The sequence below is a fragment of the Sciurus carolinensis genome, chromosome 11, assembly GCF_902686445.1.
Source record: "Sciurus carolinensis chromosome 11, mSciCar1.2, whole genome shotgun sequence".
NCBI lineage: Eukaryota > Metazoa > Chordata > Mammalia > Rodentia > Sciuridae > Sciurus > Sciurus carolinensis.
This window is the reverse complement of record NC_062223.1, coordinates 75,596,599-75,624,175: the sequence shown is the minus strand read 5'-3', so window position 1 is coordinate 75,624,175 and position 27,577 is coordinate 75,596,599. Positions and strand designations below refer to the sequence as shown.

Here is a 27,577-nt window from a genome sequence, read left to right as displayed (position 1 = left end):
GGCTCAGTGGTTAATTACCCCTGGGTTCAATCCCCTGTACCAAAAAAATTTGAAAATAAAAATAAAGGATAAAATCAAGAAGGTGAAGAACAACAACCAATAGAATGGAAAAAGTATTTACAAATCATGTACTTTATAAGGGACTTGTTTCTGGAATACATGAAAACTCAAAAGGACAAAACTAACAAAAGATAATCAACCTAATTTAAAAATGGACAACTGTGTACATCTCCATAGTTGTATTTCTCCAACTATGTACAGATGTCTAATAAGCACTTGAAAAGATGCTTGACACCATTAGTCATCAAAGAAATGCAAACAAAACCTTGAGATACCACCTCACACCCACTAGAATGATTAGTATCAAAAGGCAGACATTAACAATTGTTTGCCAGGATACAGAGAAACCACATGCTGGTGGTAGGATTAAATGGTGCCTCTACTTTAAACAGTGTTTCCCCCAAGTGTGTTGTTGCCTTATGACCCAGTAATGCTAGTCCTGAGCGTCTTCCCTAGAGATATGAAAACATGCACTCGCAAAATCTTGTGTATGAATGTTGTAACTACATTATGGTAGTTGAAAAATAGAAACGTACATCAGTTGACAAATACAGAGTATTATTTGACCATTAAAAGGATTGAAATACTGATACATGTTACAACAGATTAATCTTGAAAACGTGCTAAGTGAAAGAAACTAATCATGAACAACCACATATTTATGATTTAATTTATATTAAATGTCCAGAAGACACACATCTGTAGAGACAGGAAGTAGACTAGTGGCTGCCCAGGGCTGCAGGGAAGAAGGGGACTAGAGCAATAGCTAAATCATAGTGTTCTTTTTTTTTTTTTTTTTTTATTGCGGTGCTGGGAATTGAACCCAGGGCCTTGTGCTTGCACACTACCAACTGAGCTATCTCCCCAGCCCCCATAGTGAGCTTTTTTCAGGGATGATTAAAATGTTCTAAAATTGACTGGAAATGATTGCATGCACTATGAATGTACTATAAGCCATTGAATTATAGACTTTAAATGAGTGAATTGTATGGTATATGAAGTGTATGTCCATAAAGCTATTACCAAAAAAGAGAGGGAGGGAGGGAAGAAGAAATGAAGGTAAAAATTCTTTTTTTCTTTATCTCTTATTACAAATTAATTTTCTGATGAGTGATCACAAAGAGCAAATTTTTGTAATACTATTTACCAAATGATATGCCTCTAAGCCAAAACTCTAATTACTTTATATAATGATCTATATGATACCCAAAGCCATTCAATTTTGAACTTCAAAATAGTGAAGATGGTGAATTTTACCTCCATTTAAAAAAAATTGTGTGCATTAAAATCTCTTAGGGGGCTGGGGAGATAGCTCAGCTGGTAGAGTGCTTGCCTCGCAATCACAAGGCCCTGAGTTCAATCCCCAATACCAAAAAAAAAAAAATCTCTTAGGACGCAACATTAATTCCGCCATAAAACCCCACTAGAACAAGTCAGAGATCAGATTGTTTTTGATACCAACTTCCCAAGAAGAGGGTGATTAGAATTGCATTCAAATGGAATCTCTGAGAATCACATAGAAAGCTGCCAAGTAAAGGTCATCAGGATTTTCTCATTGGAACCTTCAAAGTTAAAAAAAAAAGAGACCACCATTCTAATATGTTGGACAATTAAGCTGAATTTATTACTTGCTAAGTAACAGAGAATGATTGCGGTGCTGGGGATTGAACCCAGGGCCTTATGCTTGCGAGGCAGGCACTCTACCAACTGAGCCACATCCCCAGCCCCCAGAGAATGATCTTTACAAAGCATTCTCTCTGAACAAAGCAAGAGCTGATATGTAGGGTTTAGAGAAGCATGAATTTTAGGAATTGGCAGACTGGGAATGTTTTAGGGTTTGACTCACTCTTAGCATGGGTGAAGGTTTTGTTTAGGGGTTTGTTTGTTTGTTTGGTGCTAAAGATGGAACCCAAAACTTTATTCTAAGCACGTGTGCTACACTGAACTGCATACCCTATCCCCTGCTCCTAGGCATGGTTTCTGGAGATGGCAGACTATCCGAAGCAGGAAATGCATGAATTCTGAACTGAGGCTGGAGATGATTGTCTGTCTGAGAAGCGTGGAGCAGTCACTGGAGGATGACTTTCAGAGGCACGACTGTTGTAATAGAGCAGGCACTGAGACATATTTAAAACTGGTTTTATAGTCACTTGCCTGAGGTTTTTGAAACAAGGACTAAAGAGGCAATCATTCCCTTTCTTGAATTTGTAGAATAGGAACTTTTTCTCAGTCCCTACTATTTCTGACATCTGCATCATAACTTAAAAGCAAAAAGTCTATTAATAAACCATCACCAAAGGCAGCCAAGTCAAAAGAGAAGTTATTTAAGCTTGTGCAGAAAAACATTAGAATTATTAAGAAGAAATAATTTGTTATTAAAAATTATTAAGTAAAAGAGTAGTTTATAACTCAGTGGCATTGAATGCAAGTCTTTCAAGATTAATTTCAACTGAAGTCGTATGTCTCTTCAAAGTAAAATCTTTTCTTAGAAGAGCAATAGAAGTTATTTTATACAGGATACTTATTCAAAAAAATTATTAAACACATATCAGGAGATAGCAGTGAATGTCAGGGCTCCTGTCATAAAGGAACCCAGTTATATTAAAAAGGTCAGCAATTGCACAGCTGAGTATAAAATAATGCCTGTGCCTACCACATTTTGACCAGGTCTGTAGAGTGCCTTGGGAGCCGGGAAAAAGGTATGGTTAATTGTCTAAGGAAGGAGGAGTGGTCATGAAAATCTTCAGAGAAAGGATAATATTTGCACTAACATTTCAAACGTAGGAGTTCACCAGACATCAAAAGGCAATGAAAAGCCAGGTGTGGTGTTGCACACCTGTAATCCCAGCAGCTGGGGAAGCTGAGGCAGGAGGATCACAAGTTCAAAGCCAGCCTCAGCAAAATCAAGGCACTCAGCAACTCACCCTGTCTCTAAATAAAATACAAAATAGGGCTGGGGATGTCGCTCAGTGGTTGAGTGTCCCTGAGTTCAGTCCCTGGTATGCCCCACAGACCCCCGCCGGCCAAAAAAAAGGCAGTGAAAAGACATTATGTACAGAGGAACTGTCACAAACCAAGGGATGAGAGCACATGATATATTAGAGGAAAAACTGTAGTGGTGTGGGAGCACAGGGTGTGTGGAAAGTAGTGAAGGAAATAATTCATTTGAATGTGAAAGATAGTTGTTCCACATGAAAAATTAGTTAATTCTGTACTCAGGCACTCAGAATTGTAGAAGTTTTTAGCAGGGAAGTGACATGATGAGACCATGCACAAATTGTAGAAGATGGATTATAGAGGAAAAGAAAAAGACCAGGAGTTGGATTATAAGGCTGAAAATACTAGATTTCAGAATGTTCTAAGGGATAGCCTTATTTACAAGAAAAATAAAAGAAAAAGCAGGTTTTATGGCACCCTTCCTTTTCCTATTCATAAGTTATATTTGATGTGCCATCAATACTGTGTTCTTGTGAAGATACAGTAAGCCAAGGGGCTGGAGGTGTAGTTCAGTAGTAGAGCTCATGCTTAGCAAGCATGAGGGATTGTCTTCAATCTCCAGCACCCACTCCCTAGGTGGATGAATGGATGGATGGATAGATAGATAGATAGATAGATAGATAGATAGATAGATAGATGAAGGAAGAGAGAGAGGGAGGAAGTAAGGAAAAAAGAAACAAGCATGCTGTTTGCCATCATTAGGGGGCCTGTTCTTGTGTTCATGTTCTTTTCCTTTCTCCACCTCTCTGCAGGTGATAAATTACATTTTATACCCAGTAAGAATATCAAGATTGTGAATATCAAGTTTGTCCTAATTAATAAGTGGAGAATAACTTAAGAATGTGAGGGGGGAAATACCTTGATTTCTGATCATTTTCTTCATTTTCTTAGATAATTAAGTTGAAAGCTGAAGCCCGGCTAGACCTGCTAAAGCAGATTGGCGTTTCTGTGGACACATGGCTAAAGAGTGCCATGAACCAAGTAATGGAAGAACTGGAAAATGAGCGGTGGGCCCGCACTCCCGCAGCCACCAGCAATGGCACGCTACACTCGGTATGGTTTCTTTTCTTGGATATGATGGGCTTTCACTGAAGGATGCTATTCTTTACTATATAGCAAAACTGAGCCATTTTATTTTGAAAGAAAATAAAATGGTTTGCTTGTGGTTTGGATTTTGTCTTTTTTTGTTTTGTTTTGTTTTTTTTTTTTTTCTTCAGCTTGATTTAAGCTTAGTACAGGAAAAAGAAGAGAAGATAAAAGCAACGTGTTGGTTTTTTTAATGTGTGGTAAAGAATAAATTGTCACTAATGGGTTTGTCAGTGCTTATCTACCAATCTCATTATTCATTCTATTCATGAAGTAAATGTGCTTCTTAGCTAGAAGTAGTGGAATAGAAAACTTAACCTAGTATTTCTGAAGTTCTCAGAGGTCATCTTTAGTGAAAATGAAAAACAGGGAACAAACATGAGAAACAACATGTATCCCATTTGTTTATAATAATAAAAAAAAAAAATCTTAAAGAAGAGTAAGCCAGGCATGGTGACAAACAGCTGTAGTCCCAGCGACACAGGCTGAGGCAAGAGGATCACTTGAGCCTAGGAGTTCACACACCCTGCCTGTACAACATAAGCACACTTGTCTCAAAATAAACAAATCTTACAGCAGTGCGGGGGCTCAGTCTAAAGGTGACTTCATCTCCCACAAGCTCTCATACTCCCCTCACAGGGAGACTGCAGGAGAGGTTTGACAGACAAGGCTGGGACACAAGCTTAAGTTTTTGCACTCAGATGTCATCCAGTTCAACCTTGGTTTGTCATGTTAAAGATCTGAGCACCAGAAAAGTGCAGTGATTTCCCCGATACTATATAGGTGGATATGTGATACATACTAGTCAGACCTGAGTCCTACTGCCACCTTGCTACCCATTACTTTCTCTCATCCTGTTTATTTCCTTAATGGTATTTATCACAGTTTGTACTTCTCTTGTTTTCTTTTGATGATTGTCTGTCTTCCTGTCTGAAATGTAATTGCCATATCTGCCTAGTTCACTGCTCTGCACAGCTAAGTGTCTGGCACATAATAGATTCTTTTTTATAATATCTTTATTTATTCATTTGTTTTTATGTGGTGCTGAGGATCAAACCCAGTGCCTCACATGTGTGAGGCAAACGCTCTACCACTGAGCTACAGCCCGAGCCTACATAATAGGTTTTTAATAAATATTTGTTGAAGGAAGAAATGAAGAAAAAGATGGGTAAATGGGAGTATGGGTGGGTAAAACAGCAAGAAACTAAAAGCTAAAATCTCCCAAGTTCCACTGTATCCATAATGCTGTGTCCTTCAGAAATAAAGCATCCTTGCTAGAGAAATTGGCCAAAGTTTTAAACATTCCTGGAAGTTTTGTCAAATTTTTCACATAATATTCTGATTTTCTAATGGGCATATACTTGCATATTTATAAAGGATTGTGGGTGGGTGTACATTTAAGAAAACAAGATCTGTTGAAAGTTTATTTTTATTTCACTATTAATGGTAATTCAACCCAGGGCAAAACCACACATCACCCAAATGATGGGGTTAAAAGAACTTGGCATGTTTTCATTAGAACAGAGTTGCTTAATGTCACGAAATATTTCTTCCTATTGCATCTTTTAAAAGACATTAATTCCTATCTGCTTTGGGCTGCTTTGTTGTACAGTTTATGATTACAGCAAATTCCGGGCACAAACTTGCTTTTGGCTCCTACAGCAGCAGCACTGTTTCCAACCAATCAAATCCATGACTGTTCTGTCCTTGGGCTAGCAACTCTTCTAACTAAATCACCTGAGCAGGCCCATATCACCTCACATTGTACTTACTTCCCAGGCAAATTGAAGATGAACAAGACTTTTTTCTCTCTTCAAAGAGCTTACAAGCTGGGAGAGCAGACAGACCTTCATAGATCTTACTGATACGCAGCAGTGTGTGACTGGGCCACTGTGTGGCAACTTCAAATTGCTTACCTCTAATTCATCAGCACACCTTGGGAAAAGCCACTTCTTTCTGGATTTCTGAGAGAATTTTATGTTAAATGACTCCAAGATCTCTTAACTCTAAAATCTCATGGTTCTGTAAAATGCTGTCAGAAAAGTTCAATACTAGCTACAAGTTGTTTGCCCCCTGCAGGAAATGTCATTTGATGTAGTCCTTGAAGACTTTTAACAAGAAATAGAGGAAGGGCTCCTGGGTATGAAGGAAGGGAATGAAGGAGATGTGCATCTAGTGGTATGTAGACATCAGCTCATCTAGAGGCACGTCATAGTCTCTGTGAAGGAAGCATTTTGCAATCTCACCCCATATTTTCCTTCTATCTAGTCAGTCTTATGAATCCTATGTCTTCCCTCTTCACTGAAAGATTATATTTTGTGGAAGATCTACTAACAATATAAATTAAGGAGAGATTCAGGCTCAGAATAGTTTAATGAGATCCCAATATTTATTTAACCTGCTTTTAAATAACACCACTGAAATAATTTAGAGAGGATTATATCTCTTCACTTGAACAGCTAGCTGGCTGACGAACATGAAGCAGAAACACACATTCTAGCAACCAAATATTTATAGATGCCAACAATAGCATTAGTAATCTGGAAAACATGATTGATACTACTGGTAGACATTAACAGTGTAACTGAAAATCACCTTATAAAAGATAGATGTTTTGGGGGCTGGGGATATAGCTCAGTTGGTAGAGTGCTTGCCTTGCACACACAAGGCCCTGGGTTCAATCCCCAGCACCACAAAAAAAAAAAAAAAAGATAGATGTTTTTGAAGTATACAGTCTGTTTACCTTATAGAATAAGGAAGGAACTATACGTGGGTATTAATCCTTTATCTTCTGCCTCATGCTGTGGTACAAGAATATAAGACCGGGAATTAAAAAGGAAAGAATCTTAGAATATGGCAACATTGTTTAAAAGGAGAACAGTCTGCTGGTATAGATGTTTAGTTGATGGGTAACTGCACAGCTTCTATGGTTGAATTGCTGCTAGTGACCCAGTCTGCCTTTAAATCATTCACCCTTCCTTTTTTTTTCCCCCTGCCTTCCCTTACTCAAAACCCATAACCAGTTTAAACCTAACTTTCAAAATTGTACCAACTCTGTGATAGGAAAAGTTACATAACTAGATTACCAAAAAAATTAGAAAATAGAATCGAGAAGCAAATGACCAATATTTACATCCCCATACAGATAGCAATGTAGTATATTTTCTTCCTCTTTTGTTTCTTCATTTTCTTCTAATTGGCAAGCACAAATTATATATATTTATAGTATACAACATGTTTTGAAATGTATTCATTCCTAATTTTATTATTCTTTTTAACATACTTATCGTAAGTTAATTTTGTATTTTTCCAACCTAACATGGCTTGTCACTAGATGATTTTCATAATTATGCTTCCATTGTCTGTATAGTATTACATTAGGAAAGTATAATAAAATTCACTTAAATGTTCTCTTAGATGCTGAGTATTTAGACTGCTTCCAGATTTTTGCTATTCTAAGTAATACTCTACAAAACATTTTTATACATACAGTTGGCTTTCCATATCCCTGGGTTCTGCATCCATGGATTCAACCAACCACTGACCAAAAAGATTTGGGGAAAAATCTCATCTGTTCTGAACATTTACAGGCATTTTTCCTATTATCAATATTCTGTAAATGATATAGTATACCAAATTTTTACATAGCATTCACATTGTGTTAGGCAATATAAGTAATCTAGAGGTGATTTAAAATACATGGGAGAATGTGTGTGGGTTATAGGCAAATTCTCTACCATTTTATATTAGAGATTTGGACATCAATAGATTTTGGAATCCATAGGAGGTCCTAGAACCAAGAGATGACTGTATTTTTCCATATTGAGGAGTTTTCCTGTAGTGCAGATTTTCAAAAGTGGGATTTCTCCAGTCAGAGATTTGTTGTCCTTGTTTGATATTGGTTTATTTTTATCTTTAGCCACTTCCCCCAACTATTGTACAAAAGCAAACTGACAATCAACTTTGTCATATAACCTCCCTAAGAGTAAGAGCATTGAATATGAGAATCACATAGAAATTCTGACTCCAGTCATTATGAAGACCATGCTGAATAGTATGATTGAAATGCAAGGAAATTAATGTTTTTTGTGATGGAAAACCTCTCAAATTTATTAGGAGATTAAATATTTTTAACCTTTGAAATGTAATTTGGTTCCAGCAGCCCAGGTATTACCTACTAGTTTTTGCAGTCCAGCGGACTTTGTTTTTGAAATACAAAAATATAGTTTTGGCTTGAGCTAATCCCAAGGAAAAGAAACAGTGAATTGTTATGCTGACACAAATTCAAACTGTTGAAAATAATAGAATGTGCCTGCAAAAATCTTCAGTTGCTTTTTCATTTACAGTATTTCCAAATGAACAATGATAGTTTTATTTAACTAAACTCCATACTCAAAAAAAACCTACTCTTAGCAAAACTAACAAATCCTCAGTAGATACAGCTTACTTCAGTAAGTATGCATTGAGCCAGCCCTTCTCATGAGACCCTTCGCTAGGTACTGAGAATTACTAAATGGAGTATGTCTATTAAGTTAGTGTCCACAGATCAAGAGAACCAGTCTCACTTAATCATGGCCATGGCCAAAAGGTAGGCATTGAAAAAATGTACAGAATTTCACCTCTGAGAGGATGTATACTATATTCCTTGACTTTCTGCATAGCCATAATAACAAGTGCCAATCCAGCAATCGATGGGTACATACTCAAAAGAAATGAAATCATTATGTTGAAGGAGGTTATCTACTTTCCCATGTTTATCACAGTGCTATTCACAATGGCTAAGATATGGAATCAACCTAAATGCCCATTATCAAATGAATGGATTTAAAAATGTGGCATTTAACTGGGTGCGGTGGCACATATCTGTAAGCCCAGCAACTTGGGAGGCTGAGGCAGAAGGATCACAAGTTCAAAGCCAGCCTCAGCTACTTAGTAAGCCTCTAAGTAACTTAGTAAGACCCTGTCATAAATTTTAAAAATAAAAAAAGTCTGGGGATATGGCTCAGTGGTTAAGTGCCCCTGGGATCAATTCCTGGTACCAATTAATTAATTAACTAGTTAAAAACATGGCATACATATACAAAGGAATGCTATTGAGCTATAAAAAGAATGCAGTCCTGTCATTTCTGACAGCATGGATGAACCTAGAGGACATTATGTCAGGTAAAATAAGCCAGGCACAAAAAGATAAATACCACAGATTCTCCCTTATATGTGAATTCTAAAAAAAAAAAAAAAAAAAATTATACCAGAAGTACAGTTGAATGGTGGTGGTTCCCAGAGGTTCGGATGATTGTATGGGACCATATTGGTTAAAGAATATTTAACCAATTTTAATTAGAAAAGAATAAATATCAAGAGATCAACTGTACTGCAGAGTAGCTATAGTTAATGATGGTATATTATTTATGAAAAATGTAACAAAAGTAGGTGTTATATGCTCTCACCACAAAATGTGAGGATAAATCAATTATAAAAAATATGTGTACATATATGTCATTACTAGAAGAGCCATCAAAAAAGATAATGAACTGAACGTGATGGCAAACTCCTGTAATCCCAGGAGGGAGGAGAATGGCAAGTTTGAAACCAGTGAAGGCAACATAGTTTAAAAAAAAAAAAAAAAAAAAAAAAGGTCATGATATTTATCTCCACATGGTTGAATACTGTGTTATCATCAACTTTATTTTGTTGTGATGACTTTTTAAGAAATGAAGTTATTCAGAGTTTTAAAAACTATCTCATCAATTATGATTTCTGTGAAATAAAGGAATTTATGTCTTAAAAGAAAAAATAAAGTACCTGACAGTTTCTTATACATAGTACATGTTAAAAATATTTATCTGAACCTCAGGGTAAGCCATTTACTTCAGTTCTGTCAGGTAGACTTACATTACTACTGAAAAGAAGGGAGTTCACATTGATAAAGAGTGTATTATATCCCAGGTATTCTGCCAGGTACAATCATACGTTATCTATATGTGCACAACTAATTAATGAGCACAACAATCCTGAGTGTATTTACAAAGGAGGAAATAGACTTGGGAGAATTAAATACTTCCTGAAGGCACACAACTTATAAATAAGGAGAGGTGGCATTTGAACCCAAATATATATCCCTTAAAAGTCCTGCTCTTTACCAACTCTTTCACCATCTCTGGTTTTTCTTACCTTTATGATGTTTTAATAGCTATGCATTCTTTTTTTATTTTTTCATTTTTTAAGCATTTATTGAATCATCATTGAATGTCCCATTTCCAATGTAGTTAATGGTTTTATAGTATCAAGTACTGTGTGACAGTTGACAGTAAAATTCCCAAGTTTTATTAATATTTTTAACAGCTTTGCTCTGATATAATTGACATACAATAATCTGCACATATCTAAAAGTACAAAATCTGCTACATTTTGATATATATACAGCAGTGAAACCACATTATTACAATAATGAACATATCTATTACCTCCCAAAGTTGGTTTTGTTTTGTTTGGTGGTGCTAGGGATTGAACCCAGGGCCCTGTGCTTGCAAAGCAAACACTGTACCAACTGAGCTATATCCCAGCCCCTCAAAGTTTTCCTTTCTGCTTTGTAATCTCTCCTTCCCATCTCTCAGTCAACCAAGAATCCATTTTCTTTCACCATAGTTTGCATTTCCATGAATTTATATAAACAGAATCATATCATATGTATTCTTTTTTTTTGGGGGGGGGAGGATCTATCTTTCAGCATTATTTCAGGGATCATCCATGTTTTTGCAAGTATCAATAGTTCATTTATTTAGTCAGCAATACTCCATTATATGGATACACCCCAGATTATCCTTTTTTTTTTTTTGACCCAGATTATCCTTTTACCTAATGATGGACATGTGGGTTGTTTTGCGCTATTATAGGTAAAGTTGCTATGAACAAAGGCTTTGGCCGGGCTATAGCATATAGTGGGCATTTGCTTAACATTTTAAAAAACTGACAGACTGTCTACAAAGTGGTTGTACCATTTACATTCCCATCAGTAGGGATACTAGTGTTCCAGTTGTTGTGCAACCTTGTCACACTTGGTATGGTTGGTCTTTTTTACTTTATACATGCTAATAAGTATAGAATAATGTATCATTATAGTTTGAATTCACACTTCCCTAATAATAAGCATCTTTTCAAGTATTTATTTACATCTGTATATCTCCTTTAATGAGGTAGGTGTCTGTCCAGATCTCTTGACTTTATTGGGTTTTATTTTTATTGAATTTTGAGGTTTTTTTTGGATACAAATTCTTTATCAAATATATTATTTACATAATTGTTTCAGAGTCTGTGGCTTGTCTTTTTGTTACCTCAGCAATGTCTTTCAAAAGGCACAAATTTTTATTTTGATGAAGTCCAGTTTACTAATTTTTCGGGGGGGGTCATGCTTTGGTGTGGGAGGTAGGAAATCTTTGCCTAACCAAGGTCCTAAAAATTTTCTCCTATGTTTTCTTCTAGAAGTTTTGTAGTTCTAGGTTTTACATTTAAATCTGTGACCCCAGTGTGAATCAATCTTTGAATACAGTGAAAAGAATGAATCAAAATTCATTTTTAATTTAATGGGCCTTTTTTCTTTGCTCCATTTTTTAAAGACTGTTGTTTCTCTACTGAATTGCCTTCACATCTTTGTTAAAAATTGATTCATCTTATATGTATGGGTCTATTTCTCAACTTTTTGTTTGGTTTCATTTATGAATCTGTTTGTGTAGCTTGATGCCAGTGCTCCACTATCTTAATTACTCTAATTTTATAAAATGTTGAAGTCAGGGAGTGTAAATTCTTCAACTTTTTTTTTTTTTTTTTTTTGCGGTGCTGGGGATCAAACCCAGGGCCTTGTGCTTGCAAGGCAAGCACTCTACCGACTGAGCTGTCTCCCCAGCCCCTCAACTTTTTTTTGTACTAGGGATTGAATCCAGAGGCACTTAACCACTGAGTCAAATCCCCAGGCCTTTTTTTTTTTTTTTTTTTTTTTTTGAGACGGTCTCGCAAAATTATGTAGGGCCTCAACCTCCCGAGTGCTGGGATTACAGGCATGTGCCATCCTTCTTGGGTCCTCCAACTTCTTTCTCAAAGTTGTTTGGGGTTTTCTGAGTCATTTGTACATAAATTTTCCTTTTTTTTTTTTTTTTTTTTTTTTTTTGTCACTACTACTGAGCTACATCCTCAGCCCTTTCTGTTTATTTTGAGACATGGTCTTATTAAATTGCCAGGGCCACCCTTGGTCTTGATCCTCCTGCCTCAGTTACTGGAGTCACTGGGATTACCGCCGGCTCCAGTTATGTTTTATTATCAACCTCTTTTTTTTTTTCCCTTTCGTGTGTGTGTGTGTTTTACTAGGATTGAACCCAGGACCTTGTGCATTGCTCTACCACTCTACCAGATGCTCTACTACTGAGCTGTATTCCCTTAGTCCTTAAAAAACACAGGGTCCATTAAGTTGTCCAGGCTGACTTGAAAGCCTCAAACTGATCCTTCTTCCTCAGCTTCCCAAGTGGCTGGGATTATAGGCCACTTGCACCACCGCACCCAGCTGTTAGTCATTCCTAATTTGTTTCTGTTGTCCAATGACATACTTGAATCCTACTAAATTTATAGAGACTTGACTTGTTTTGTGACACAGTCTATGATATATCTACGATATATCTTGATAATGTTTCTTGTCTACTTGCTGTTGTTAGTTATTATGTTCTATAAATGTCAATTAAGTGCAGTTGGTTGACAGTGTTGTCCAAGTCTTCAGTATCCTTACTGGTTTTCTAAGAAAACCTGATGCCCTGGGCCTTCTTAAGTTTTCTATTATTTTAGGAGAGAACAGGGATTATTCTCAAATCTGTGTGAGATCTGTAGATCATTTTCTCTAATCCTTTTGGATGGTTCTATTCTTAGCTACAAATACTTTCTTCACATACAGGTACTGATTAGTACTCAGTTGAATACTTGAGGGGATCCTTTGCAGATTTCCCAGGATAACTATCTATCTCTGTCTCCCTCTCCTGCACTCTTCTTCATCACTCTGCGGTCTTAACTCCAGCCACTTTGACCTTCCTGAATTCCCAGTTCCACCTCATCAGTTCAGGGAGACCACCATTCTCTCTGCCTGGATTTCCTCCTTATGTCTCAGCCTAGGAACTTTTTCCAGCGGTAGGTGATTGCTTAATGTCCAGTGTATTAAAAACTGTTCTTTCATATATTTTGAACAGTTTTTAGTAGTTTGTAGCGGGAAGTTTAAATCTGGTCCCTGATATTTCATCTTGCTTGGAAGCAGAAATTCATTTTCCTGATACTTCTTAACATCATATTTCATAACTTCTTGTGTCATATTTAGAATAATGTTCACTATAATCACTTATCTGTCCACATGGAGTTCAGAGGTTTTACAGTTGATTTTCTGTAAGCAGCTGCCTTACTCTGTATTGGGTATTATCGGATTCTTTATCCGAATTTTCCTTACCTCATAAAAACAATAAAAGCTAATGGTTTATTAAGTGCCTCCTATACAGCAAGCATGGGTTAGGGGTTTTAAATATATTACCTCATTTAATCCTATGGTAACCCTGTGAAGCAGTTGTTAACTTCATTAGAGAGATGAGATAATTAAGGTGGAAAAGTTAGATAGTTTGCCCAGGGTCACACAGCAGGTGGAATGGTCAGCACTCACATGCAAGTCCACCAGACCCATGGCCCACTGCTTCCTACTTCATGAGAGTACCACTAAGCCAGTGGTACCCATCTGAGGTTATTTTGCTGAGTACAAGACCACTACTAAAACCATCTCAAAAAGATTCTTCTTATCTATCCTGGCAATAAGCATCTTACAACATCCAAGGAAGGAAAAATACTAGTACAGCTAGAAAAAAAATCATTTTGATAGAAGTTCTGTCAAGTGACAGGAAGAAAAAGAATCAAGAGTGCAGTCCTTTAGATAATAGAGGAAGAATGTAATTTTAGAAATGCTGAGTGGAGAAAACTTTGTAACAATTATGAGGGTGGAGGAGGGGGCTGATATGTAGCTTAGGGGTAGCATGCAGGACACCTTGACTTCCATCCCCAACACTATAAGGGAAAAAACAAAAGGTGGGGGTGGAAGAGGGGAAAAGGAAGAAATTATTCTGAGATGACATGCTGGAGCAGTGCAGAAGCATATTTTGCTGTCACTGCAGCCTTTCATTCCTTTCCATGAGAACCAAAAAATGAACTCAAAATAGAGTGAGGAGAAGGAATGTTTAGTATCAACCATTGTGGCCAAGATAAAATGTTTTGGATTGATTCCCAGTGCCAAAGCACAGTACAATGTTAACATTTCATATATTTTTTTGGAAATGTGTTCTACCCTCATTTTTATAAATATATAAGTATTTTGTTTATTTTTATAATACCCACATTTTAAAAATGTTTACAACCCCTCTTAGAATATGAAGGGAATGTCTTACAGGTAGTTAAAAATATTTTTTAAATATTCTTATGGAAATTTCTAGAATGTGATCCTTATTTTTTCCATGTCCTGTTGGAAAACAATAGAATCTTAAGTCTGAGATTTGAGAAGTCTAGATCTATACCTATTTGCCCTGGTCTGAGGAACTACAGATGAATAACTGTAAGATGAGGCCCAATATTACCTCACTCACCTGAGGAGAATTTTCAATAATAATTATAAATGAAAATATTTCAGGGCCTTTGAAGTAGACTGTAAATGTGGCAGGAAAAATGTAGTTTTTTCTTCTGCAACTCCCCACAGGTCTTTAGAATGTTTTAGGATTTTTTTTTGTTTGTTTTGTTTTGTTTTGTTTTGTTTTTTGGTAGTTGTAGATGGACAGCAAGCCTTTATTTTGTCTGTCTATTTTTATGTGGTGCTAGGAATTGAACCCAGAACCTCACACCTGCTAGGTAATCACTACAGCCCACCTGTAGATAGTCTTAAAATTTAGAAATTCTTAGAATTGTTTAAGAAAAGTCAGTTTAAAAATATTAGTGATGATTACTCAAGATAAATCCATTCAGTTCATTAAAAAATGGAATTTGACAAATAGGTACCTCTCTTAGGCTCCTTATACCCAGGAAATCTGACCTCCCCTCTCCAAAACCCTCTACCCCTTTACAGGCCCCTGTGCTGTGGTCCTGTGATAGTTCTTCACTCTAGCAGCAGACACCTATCCTTTGTTTTTCTATCATGAATCTTAGCATGTTGTTTGAAATATAGCAGGATAGTCTTCAGAGCTGATATTTTAGTTAAGTATAGGTTCTGCTGTGAGGCCCATTGCTGTCTATTTCTTATACCTTTACCTATGAATATCGGTGTCTGTGTATATGTGAATGTGGGAATAGAGTCTCATAAGTACTAGTGTGTAGCAAGAGGCGAAGAAATCTTTGAGGCTGTTTTGTTTCTTCCTTATTGAATTTTTAATTTGAAAAATAAAACAAAAGTTTTTAGTTCAGAGTGCTAAGGTATATTAGAGGCAAGTTATTTCCTGTTTCCCTCAGTCTTCTTATCCTGCCCTCCCCTGTCAGTTATGCTTATGTAAATATATTTATATTTAAGATAGCATAGATGTTGCTGTAAATAAATGCATGTAAATCTCTTTTTTTTAACACCCAATACCATTTTAATTAATATGCCTTTTAGCTATAGTGGGTAGTATATCTTGAAACTCAGTTTAGAAAAATATTTATCTTCCTTGTGTTACACTCCACAAGGGACTGTGCCTTTTGTATCAAAATATACCTTTACCATTTTTTAAAATTTGCTTTGTAGTTGTAGATAGACCACATGCCTTTATTTTATTTGCTTATTTTTGTATGCAGTGCTAAGGATTGAACCTAGTTCTCACATGTGCCAGGCAAGTGCTCTGCCACTGAGCCACAGCCCCAACCCCTGTTTACCATTTTTAAGCATACAGTTCAGTGACATTAAGTAACTTTCACAGTGTTGTGAAATTGTCCTCAATATCCATCTCATCTTGCAGAAGTGACTCCCCGTTACCCACCCTGACAATCACCTTTCTACTTTTTGTCTCTGACTTTGACTACACTAGATACCTCATATATGTGGAATTATGGGGTTCATCTTTTTGTGACCGGCTTATTTCACTTAGCATACTGTCCTCAAAGTTCATCCCTGTGGTAACATTGTCAGAATTTCCTTCCTTTTTAAGATTAATACTCCATTGTATGTATGTACCACATTTTGTTTATCTTTTCATCTGTTACTGGACACTTGGGTTGCTTCCACCTTTTGGCTGTTGTAAATATTACTGCTGAAACCAATTATCTGTTCTAGTCCACGCTTTTAGTTCTTTGGGGTTTATACCCCGAAGTGGAATTGTTGGAGTATATGTAACTCTATGTTTAATTTATTAAGTAAACACCATACTGTTTTTCCATACCAACTGTACCATTTACATTCCCACTAGCAGTGTACAAGGGTCCAGTTTTCCACATCCTAATCAACACTTGTTATTTTCTGGCTTTTTGAAAATAGCCATTCTAATCAGTGTGAAGTGGTATATCATGATTTTGATTTGCGTTTTCCTAATGATTAAAGATAATTAGATCTTTTATGTGCTTATTATTTATATGTCTTTAGAGAAATATTTATTCAGGTTCTTTGCCTATTTTTTAATTGAGTTGTTTTTTATTATTGAGTTTTAGGCATTCTTTATATATTCTGGATATTAATCCCATATCAGATATATAACTTACAAATACTGTCTCTCATTCTGTGGGATTCTGTCACTCTATTGTCCTTTGATACATAAAGATTTTTTATTTTGATGGTTCAATGTATTTTGTTTTAGCCTTTTTTTTTTTTTTTTTGATACCACTGATTAAACCAGGGGTGCTTAATAACCACTGAGCCACATCCCCATCATTTATTTTTTTATCTTGAGACAGAGTCTTGGGGCCTCGCTAAGTTGCTGAGGCTGGCTTTGAATTTACAATCCTCTGGCCTCAGCCTCCTGAGACACTGGGATTACAGGCATGTACCACCATACACAGCTATTTTATACTTTTGTTGCCTATTGTCAGTCAGCATTTAACAATAAAAAGTAAAAGGATACTGATTAGTATTTCTTCTCTATTTGAAAGATATTTTACTTTTTGGGGGGGATTCTGGGTATTGAACTTGGGATCACTCAACCACTGAGCCACATCTCCAGCCCTTTTTTGTATTTTATTTAGAGATAAGGTCTCACTGAGTTGCTTAGCGCCTGACTGTTGCTGAGGCTGGCTTTGAACTCATGATCCTCCTGCCTCAGCCTCCCAAGATGCTAGAATTATAGGCATGTACCACTCACTACACCTGGCAGTATTTTACTTTTGATTGTAAAAATTATCTCTGTCCTTTTGTAACATGCACATATGTTACAGCATACAGTACTGTGTACAGTCGAATAAATAAATTACCATTTTGAAATAGTTCAGTTTTAAGTGCTTTTCCTGTTTCTAGCCAAGCAAACTAGCCAATGGTTTCTAATTTTTCCTAGCTTAATGCAGATAATGAAAGAGAAGAAGAAGAGTTTGAAGACAATATGGATGTTTTTGATGACAGCAGTTCCAGTCCTTCTGGTACCTTAAGAAATTATCCACTCACCTGCAAAGTTGTTTACTCCTACAAGGTTTGTATTTCTCTTAAGATATTGCTGATATTAAATTGTGACAAACCTGAAGAAACATGTAACTGTCTACCCAGCTTCTCACAAGATGCTTAGCATAATATTGGCATTCAGTTAATATTTAAAGCAACAAAACATAATGGTGAAGAGTTTAAACTCTGACATTAGATTGATTGGGTTAAAAATCTTGTCTCACTGCTTATGAACTACATGATTTTCACTAGTAAGCCTCTTAATCTCTGTGAGCCTCAATTCCTTATTTATATGATAGGGATAATATTGTAAGATAAATGTGAAGATTAAATGAGACTACCTTTATAGCAGAGCACTTGGCACAATGCCTGGTTCAGTAAATACAGTATTTTCAGTAAATACATGTTCAGTAAATGCAGCTCTTACCCTTACTCTCTATTGCCTGCTTGGCATAAACCCTTTATTAGAATAAACCTCAGAATTCATATCAAAGGAAAATTGTTTTACAAAGCAGTTCTCAAAACTTTGCTTTTCCTTATCCTAATACAGCTCCCTCTTGTTATCCACATTAAGCAGGGATCTGGATTAAGGGATGCCAGAATTTCCAAACTTGATTTGGTATAATAGTTCTTAATCTCTCTCACCTCTGCCCTGCTTTTCCAATTACTTTATATTTAACACAAAGTAAATGGAGTTTCAATTTTCCAATTCTTTTCTTTCCCTCACTCCCCACATCCAGTCTGTCAGTCAGTCCTATTGAACCCACCTCCAGAACATATCCTGAATCTATTCACTTTGCACCATCGTTACTGCTCTGCCATTGCTTTGATTGTTATAAGTTGGAGATGAGCCCTCATAATTGGGCTTCTTTGACACTTGCTTCCCAATAGTCCATTTTCCACTCTGCAGCTAGATTCTGTTCCCTTTCCTAAAAACGCTTTTGAAGCTTTTCAACAGATGCAGGGAAAAAAAAACCCCAAACTCTTCCTTGGGATCTGTAATGTCCAGCCTAATCTGGCTGCAGTCATTCTCCCTGGCTTTATGTCAGACCATTCACCCACTTCATACACTCAGCACATTAGTCACTCTGGCTGCCTTTCAGGCTTCAAAAGCACCAGGTTCCTTCCTGAGTGCTATCTTTGCACTTGCTGCTCCCTCTGATTAGAACTGTGTCTCCCCATATCTCAGTTGACTGCCCCCTTATCTTCATTGTAGCTCAGCTCAAATAGCCTCCAAAGGTCACTCCAACCACCTAAACATATAGCCAACTCCTTACTACTTTATCCCATTGCACCGTTTTATTTACCATACTGTCATATGTCACTCAGCTATGGGACTGTGTTTTGAAAAATGCAGCATTTGGTGATTTTGTCATCATGCAAACATTGTAGAGTGACCTTACACAAATCTAGATGGTATAGCCTACTAGATACCTAGGCTGTGTGGTAGAGATGTATTATTTTTGCTCATCAGGCCATGATGAACAAAATAACATGAGATTATATCAAGCACAAAAGAAAAAATCATGCAATCCAAAGATACAATAAACATGATGACATGGACAGGACTACTGTTGGCCAGCATAAACTGTTTTACAATAAACTTTTTTTTTAATAAGTAGAGGAGTACATACCAAAATAATGATAAAAAGCTTATTATAGTAAATATAAACTAATACCATAGTTATTTATTATCATCAAATATTATGTACTGTACATAAATATGACTTAAATGCTGTACTTAAATATGACTGGCAGCAAAGTGGGTTTGTTTACACTAGCAATGCCACAGTCATATGAGTAATATGTTATACTATGATGCCATGATGGCTATAATGCTATTAGGTTTGAATTTTTCATCTCCATTATAATTTTATGGGACCATTGTATATGTGTGATCCAGTGTTGACCAAGATGTCATTATGTGGTACATACTGCCAGCCAAATTAAGTCTTACTTGTCTTCATATTTCTTTGCCTGGTTCCCACTAAAGGTTTATGAAAGTAGAAACTTTGTGTCTGTGTACCTTTTTTGTGCGTCATGAGTTCCTGGGACAATACCTGGTACACTGTGTGTCTTGGATTAATAATTGTGGAATTAATAAATGAATGATGTAAAGAAGGCATGAGCCAATGAATCCTACTCTGGCCCCCATTCTGATGGGGAAAGCAAGGGTTTTAATGCAAGGGATAACAACAGAGGGATGGTTCTGAGAGACCCTTCAACTGTCATATTCTCAACCACCACCAGTCCTGTGTTGCCAAAAGTTGGCACTATTTACTCCTCAATATCAGCATTCCTGGGCTTTTTGAGTTTTAACATCTTTCATTATATTTAAATTCATAAAGCTTCCTGTTTTCTAAAAAAGTTAGGATTTTTTTTCACAGTGTACTTTGTTTCCATAATGTTCTGAAAATCTGAAATCATCTTCCAAGACACTTGGGAACATCTTACAGGATATTTTAAAACTAGGGTTGAGTATGTTTTCTGATATCACCTCTCCTTGTTAAATTTACTTGAAAGTTCCAAAACTAAATAAGGTCCTTAAAGGGAGAGAGTTAAGTGTCCGAGTGGATTTAAATACTCACATTCATCCAACAGTACCTCCACTGGCCTATCCCAGACATTTCTCTATGAAACCAGACTATGAGAATCTGTTTAGGGCTGGGCTCAGTGGTACATACCTGTAATCCCAGCAACTCAGGAGGTTGAGGCAGGAGGATCGTGAGTTCAAAGCCAGCCTCAGCAATTTAGCCAAGCCCTAAACAACTCAGTGAGACCCTGTCCCTAAACAAAATATAAAAAAGGGCTGGGGATGTTACTCAGTGGTTAAGCATCCTGGGTTCAATCTTTAGTAACAAAAAAAAAAAAAAAAAAGAAGGAAAAAAAAACAATCTCTTTAGTCAGTTAATCAGTGAACTAATATTAAGTGCTCAATATGTGATAACTTTGGGGGATTTAAGAATTAATATAGCAATATGATATAAGAATTAATTATATCATTAATGACAGTAATTCTTATATCATATTCTATTCCTGGAAGGCAGGAATAGACAGACTGTGGAGTAGTTAAATAAGTTTTACAGATGAGGTGGCATTTAAATTTAACCATAATCTAGACTTTTCTAGGTAGAGTGAGGGGCTAGGGAAGGGACGGAGTCTTCTAAGCAAAGAGAATAGCAGATACAGAAACAGTGTGATGAGAGGGTAGGGTGTTGAGAACAGTTTACCTTTGGAAGTGTGGGTGCCCGGAGAAGCGGGAAAGAACAACAGGTGGAAAGGCATGTGCTGTCAGATAGTAAAGGGCCTTGTATACCAGGCTCAGAAGTTTTGGTTTTATCTGACTATCCTTAAAGTCAGATTGAATTTTGAAGAGGTAACCCTGGTCACCATATACATACATTCAGGAAGATAGATTAGAATAGAGAGAGATCAGCTGGGCACCGTGGTGCAGGCCTGTAGTCCCAGCTACTTGGAATGCTGAAGCAGGAAGAAGATGGCTTGAACCCAGGTGTTCAAGGCCATCCTGGTAACATAGCAATGAATGAATGAATGGGAAGAAGAGAAAGAGACTGACTTTGAGCCTAATCATATTTCTGTGGCCTACACCAATAAAGAAGGACTAGATGGAATATAGAAAAGCTATATTTAATAGTTAGATTCAAAAGCTTTAAAAATGTTCATAACTTTTAATCCTATTAATATCCACCCTAAGGAAATGAGCCACAATATAGAAAATGTTTTAGATACAAAATATTCTTTCAGGCTGGGGATATAGTTCAGTGGTAGCTTGCCTAGTAACATGTGGGGCCATGGGTTTGATTCCCTAGTATGGAAAAAAAAAGTGTCCTTTCATTATCTTCTACTTTATAATAGCTCACAGTTTCCTATGGAGTTCCGTTACCCTATATTAAGACTTAAGGAGTCAGTGTGGATCTTGTGTATATTTAATAGCCATTGACTGACCACTTGCTGCCTATAGTTGGTATAAGTGAGAAATACAGTCCCCACCTTAAGTCTAATAGAAAGCTCATAAGGACAAGCAGCTAGACAGAGCACTATGGTAGTCAATGCGAGATGGACTTTTAGAGTCTTAATGAAAGGAGGAAGCAAAAGGCTCATTGCCAGCAGGCTAAGAAAAAGAGCTGGGCCATAAGTCATGAGTAGTGATAATAGCTATTGCTTCTTTGTTCATTTCTATTTCTCCAATCACCCTATAAAGAACTTATTATCAGAAGTCATCATTAGTTCAACAAATAATTACTTGAGCATCTCTGTCTACAAATACTTTGCTCTTTTCTAGGCTCTGGGATGTAGCACTGATCAAAACAAACAAAAATCTCTGCCTTTATGGAGCACATCACCATAAAGGCTCAGAGACATCTTATGGTCACTTGCCCATAGAAACAGAATGAAACTACTCTTTTATACCCTTAATAATCTAATCCATTCATCAGATAGGAAAACTGGAGCAGAGCAAGCCAGACAGAAAGAGCTGCCAGGTAGAAGCATAGAGGCAAGAGAACTTGGTGCACTTAGAGAATAGGGAACAGTGCTGGTCCAAAGCACCACAAGGCTCATGGGGACTGGACTCCGTAGATCTCGATTGCCATATAGAAAACAACCTTGTGAAAGTGTTGGTCATTGGTGCGTGGAGGTGGCACGATCATGCTTGGTGTCTGCTCCCGTTGGACGACTCCTGCTGCACTGGGCCTCCATCATCGTTGCATGAGGGCAGCAGTATATCTAAAGGTGCTGTGTTCCTCCTGCTTTGCTCTCACACAGGGTAAAGTCTGTTTGTGTTGAAACTTTTTTAAGTCTTGGCGTGTACTTTAGGAAAACAGCTTTACTACAGAGGTGGCTTTTGCTGGTATATTCAGGACACAATGTGGTTTCAGAGTAGCAAAGAAACTTCATTGAAAAGCTATCAAGAGTAAATGTGGGCCAGGCACAGTGGAACATGCCTACAATCCCAGCAGCTCAGAAGGCTAAGACAGGAGGATTTTAAGTTCACAGCCAACCTTAGCAATAACAAGGCACTAAGCAATTCAGGGAAACCCTGTCTCTAAATACAATTAAAAAAAAAAAAAAGGTGGACCAACACTAATTATCTCAATCAACAATTTATCCAGTGCTTAAATCATATGAAATTGCCCATATTTACCTCCTATTGACTAATGATCATGGCAATGTCACATGGCCCTCCTGTATTTTGTGTCAGATGCTGTGTTTGTATATACTATATTAATCATATAAAAAATTTCCTCCAAGCTATTTGGCTTTTTTATTTCAAGAACAGCAATAGTTATCACTTTTCAGACTAAATGTTATAAAACTTCCTTTTTTTTTTTTTTTTTTTTTTTTTTTTTTTGTGGTGCTGGGGAACCTAGGGCCTTGTACTTGTGAGGCAAGCACTCTACCAACTGAGCTATCTCCTCAGCCCAAAACTTCTTTTTAATAGAGAATCTTTATTATACAGACTTATTTCATTTAATTCCAATTTTGAGATGCATTAAGCCTGATTTTTCTTATCATTTACAAAAAATGCTGGCATATCCCAATAAATAATAAAGAACTAAATTATTTTCCACAAAATAAAAAGAGTAAATGAGGCCAAAATTGACTCTTCTGTCATGTATAACTAAAAAGAACAAATTTTTAAAAAAGAGTAAATGAGGCAACTTCTTTTGGGTCCCCTCCCATCCTTCAGGAGTTGTCTCTTTTCTTCTCAATTGAATAAATCCTCTTTTATACTTAAAAAAAAAAAGTAAATGAGTGGATTCATATATTGACATAAGGGGTAATTTACTTAAAATCTGGTCCTGGACTGACTGGGGATATAGCTCGGTGACAAAGCATTTGCCTTTGCCTAGCATATGTGAGGTCCTGGGTTCCAACCCCAATACTGAGGGGAGAAAATCTAGTCCTTCAGTATTTTTTGATTTATCATCCATTTTCAGGACTGTTTTTGTCTTAAGGAGCTGTGGTAGCATTAGAATTTGGGTTTCGATGAAATGTTTAATGCTCACAAAATGGCAAGTCTTATAAATGACTAACTTTCTTGTCCTGTTTTTGCTTGTGTAACTTGAAGATATTTTACACTTTGAGATTGTGAGATTTGAAAAACTCTATGTCTCAGTTGACAATTTTAACTGATCTTGGGAGTGGGGGAAGCTTTTAAAGCTGTTTACTAGAGAGCCAGAAGACACTGGCAAGCCCCACCTGTTAATATGACAGACAAGGCTCTTTAGGAAGCAAAGCCAAAAAGACTCTCCAGTCCTTCTGTGGAGCCTCTGAGAGTCTCCTCTAAGGTTCTACAATCCTGAGGGCAAATCTGGTGACTGGTGTTGTCAGGGACAATAAAACCATCACAGACTATGTCATACTGATATTGGAACATAATCCAAACCTTGCCTTGCCAGTCATGGCCTTTCCCACAATTTTCCTTTGGGCCACTATTTTACAGCGATTCCTGATCGACCCTCGGCACTGCTCAAGCTCCATCCAATCCATGTACATAGCCCTTTGCATTTTCACAGCATGCACCTCCATGGTAGCCTCTGGTAGCAGTTCTGTTTCAGTGCCTTCTCTGCCTGTGCTTCCCAAGTCGTCATGGTTCTGTGCTTATTCATCCTACATTGACTCCCCCATCCTCCATAGAATGACAGGACTGTCATTTTGAAGAAACGGAGGCATCAAGCTGAGTAACTTACCACTAGATACCTGAGCTAGGGCTGGAACCCACATCTTCCACTTCAGCACAGTGCTATCTGCTGACCTGATTGCCTCCTGAGAATCCAGTTTTAGTTGCAGTTTTATTTTGTCTCATTTTTTTAGAGTAAAACTTCACCTCATTATGATAGTTTTACGGCATTAAATTTTTTATGTTTCTCAAAATCATTTCAATATTTTGATCCCCAGTTTTTGTTCTGATCAGCTCACATCTGCTCTTTATCTAACCTTTTTAATTTTGTCCATGACCATCCTCCATTGCAGGCTTCTCAACCAGATGAGTTGACCATTGAGGAACATGAGGTGTTAGAAGTGATTGAAGATGGAGATATGGAAGACTGGGTAAAGGTATATTCCTTTGCTCATATCGCCCCTTCTTGTGACATTTTTAGGAGTTTGTTTTGGTTCTTCTTCTGTCCTGTCCAAATTGTGTGTGCAAACCTGTTTTGTCACCATGTCTTTTACCCAGGCTCGAAATAAAGTTGGCCAAGTGGGTTATGTGCCAGAAAAGTATCTACAGTTTCCCACCTCGAACAGCCTACTGAGCATGCTGCAGTCCTTGGCCGCTTTGGACAGTCGGTCACACACATCCAGCAATTCCACGGAAGCAGAACTCGTTTCAGGCAGCCTCAACGGAGATGCCAGTGGTAAAGACTGAAACAAGGCAATCTTTATTTGGTCTCATTTGACCTAATCTGTATTACCTGGGAGTAAGCCTTCAGCAGGTTAAAAGGCACTTTCTTCCTGTCTTTTGTTTTCCTATTTTGATCACAGTGAGTAAAAAAAATTACAATTTTGTGTGATGCTCTCTGAGTTGTCATGTGAGCATTGGGGTGGTTGCAAAAGCAGCCTGGCTTTGTTCTTAACCAGATATGTCTCTCTCTTGCTTTCTAGTCTGCTTTGTGAAAGCACTTTATGATTATGAGGGCCAGACAGATGATGAGCTATCTTTTCCTGAGGGAGCAATCATTCGTATCTTGAACAAAGAGAACCAAGATGACGATGGCTTCTGGGAAGGGGAATTCAATGGGCGGATTGGAGTGTTCCCATCGGTGCTAGTGGAAGAACTTTCAGCCTCAGAAAATGGTGATACTCCGTGGATAAAAGAGATTCAGGTACCAGAGTGAGGAGAATTTTAAAATGATGCAAGGACTGGGGGAGTGGCTCAGTGATAGAATGTTTACCTATTAGGTTCAAGGCCCAGGTTTGATCCCTAGCACTGCTGAAAAGAAAAGAAAGGAAAAAAGCTGCTTTAAAAAATGATTAAAGAAAATAACTCCCCAGGGGTCTTTTGAACCAGGCAAAAGTGGGTTGTAGTCTCTCTGCCTCACCCTCCCTATTCCAATCCTCAATTGCCAGATGTCTGTAAAGCTGAATTTGGGAAACCAGACACTTGACAGTCACACCCCTGTGGAATATGACCATATTATTTCTCTATTCTTCTGCATTCTGTTCTGTGAATCCATTAACCAAAATACTAAATTGTAAATAGCATATCAAAGATTGGTTTGATGGAGAGAGAAAAAACAAGTTATAGAGAGAACGTGTTGTCTGTGGTTCGTTTATGCAGTACAACTCTGAGATGGCTTCTTCTCTCTATCACTGTCAGAGCCCCTGTGCCATGATAAGGTGACTGCAAGGCTTCTCTCATCAGTGGGAAACTTGCCTTTACAGGAAGTCCTAATTTAGTCAGTTCAGTTTGTCCTCTGGGGATCTATCACAGCAGCCTGGCAAGTAGAGAAATAAGGAAAGTGTTTGCTGATCTTGTTTGCGTGATAGTTATTTAGCCTCACACACAAGAAACTCAGCCAGTTACTGTGTCTTCCCATGTAAACACAGTACAACTTGTCCTCTTTTTTTTATTCTTTTCTGACTTTATTGAATTGACTAATTTATCATATTTTCAATAAAAAGGAACCCTAGAGAATGGTTTGACTTGGTAACTGAAGATAAACTAAAATCAGTAGTATAATGAGATCTGTGATAAGAAACTGTTAAGTGCAACATGAAACTGCAGTCTGGGTAGTTACTTTAGGCCCATTTGTTTCTAATGGGGCTGACAAGCTTTAACAGTCAAAACTTAGCCCCAGAGAAAAGGAATGTGTGCTGAACAACAGAGAAGCAGCCTGAGAGCTCTTCCTGAGGCCAAGAGCACCTGGTAACATTGCTTCCCTTGCTGCAGATCTCTCCTTCCCCTAAACCGCAAACCTCCCTGCCTCCACTACCGCTGTATGACCAGCCTCCCAGCAGTCCTTACCCCAGCCCGGATAAGAGGAGTGCCCAGCTCTTTCCCCGGTCTCCCTCAACAAACGGTAAGGGTCATCCTGGGCAGGGTCTGAGTGCATTTTTATTGCACAACACCACAAATAAATCGAGCTTTTTGTTCTCTCCCTTAGAAAACAGCCTCCATGCTGAGTCACCAGGATTCTCACAAGCATCAAGGCATACTCCTGAGACCTCATATGGCAAACTCCGGCCTGTAAGTCTCCTATCTGGCAGGGTTATGGAATGCATAGTTCTTCCAAATCAAAAGTGAGAAATTCATGTTTTCCCATGGCCCCTATGTGCTGCCAACAAGGGTGAAATGAATTTGGGAAGGTGAAAAGAGCGATTGAAAAGGAAGGCTCTAAAGTCAAGTCATCTAGGATCATTTAGGCTGTACTGGAACCCTTCTCACTGATCCATGGTAAGATCACAAGATGACCACTGTGCAGGTGTATTTCAATTGTATTTCAAGCTCCATGAACATTAAAGTAGTATAATTGTAACACAGAAACAATTTTTTTAGCAAGCATTTATTAAGAATCCATTTTACAGGCCTGTATTTGCCTCTTGGAGGGACACTGGAATGAAGTAATAAAATACACTTCATAGCCTCAAAGAACTTCTGTTCTTAGGGAGAATATATTCTGACAAATAGTTATCTCTGCTCACCCCTCACTCTGTTGCCGTCTCAGTTCCACCATTCCTCTCCAAGGTCATAACTTTCATGCTGATAATCAATGGACCCTTTGTAATTTTGTTTTCCTTAACCTTTTATCAGCTTTTGATATCATTCCTTGAACCACTGGCTTCATTAATTCAACAGATGTGCATTGA

General features: G+C 37.5%; 1 protein-coding gene and 1 non-coding gene across 3 annotated transcripts in view; one reads left to right on the top strand and one right to left on the bottom strand.

The window, feature by feature from the left end:
- Fchsd2 (FCH and double SH3 domains 2) overlaps window positions 1-27,577 on the top strand; it is a 244,730-nt gene that overhangs the window by 213,019 nt on the left and 4,134 nt on the right. For both annotated transcript variants that reach the window (XM_047517161.1, XM_047517162.1), the window contains 7 exons: window positions 3,949-4,110; window positions 17,646-17,777; window positions 24,743-24,826; window positions 24,948-25,125; window positions 25,373-25,593; window positions 26,661-26,790; window positions 26,875-26,957. In XM_047517161.1, the coding sequence (XP_047373117.1) occupies window positions 3,949-4,110; window positions 17,646-17,777; window positions 24,743-24,826; window positions 24,948-25,125; window positions 25,373-25,593; window positions 26,661-26,790; window positions 26,875-26,957 (990 nt within the window). The remainder of the gene's footprint in view (window positions 1-3,948; window positions 4,111-17,645; window positions 17,778-24,742; window positions 24,827-24,947; window positions 25,126-25,372; window positions 25,594-26,660; window positions 26,791-26,874; window positions 26,958-27,577) is intronic.
- Trnaa-cgc (transfer RNA alanine (anticodon CGC)) lies at window positions 1,710-1,783 on the bottom strand. Its single transcript has one exon. It is a non-coding gene; the product is annotated as a tRNA-Ala (tRNA).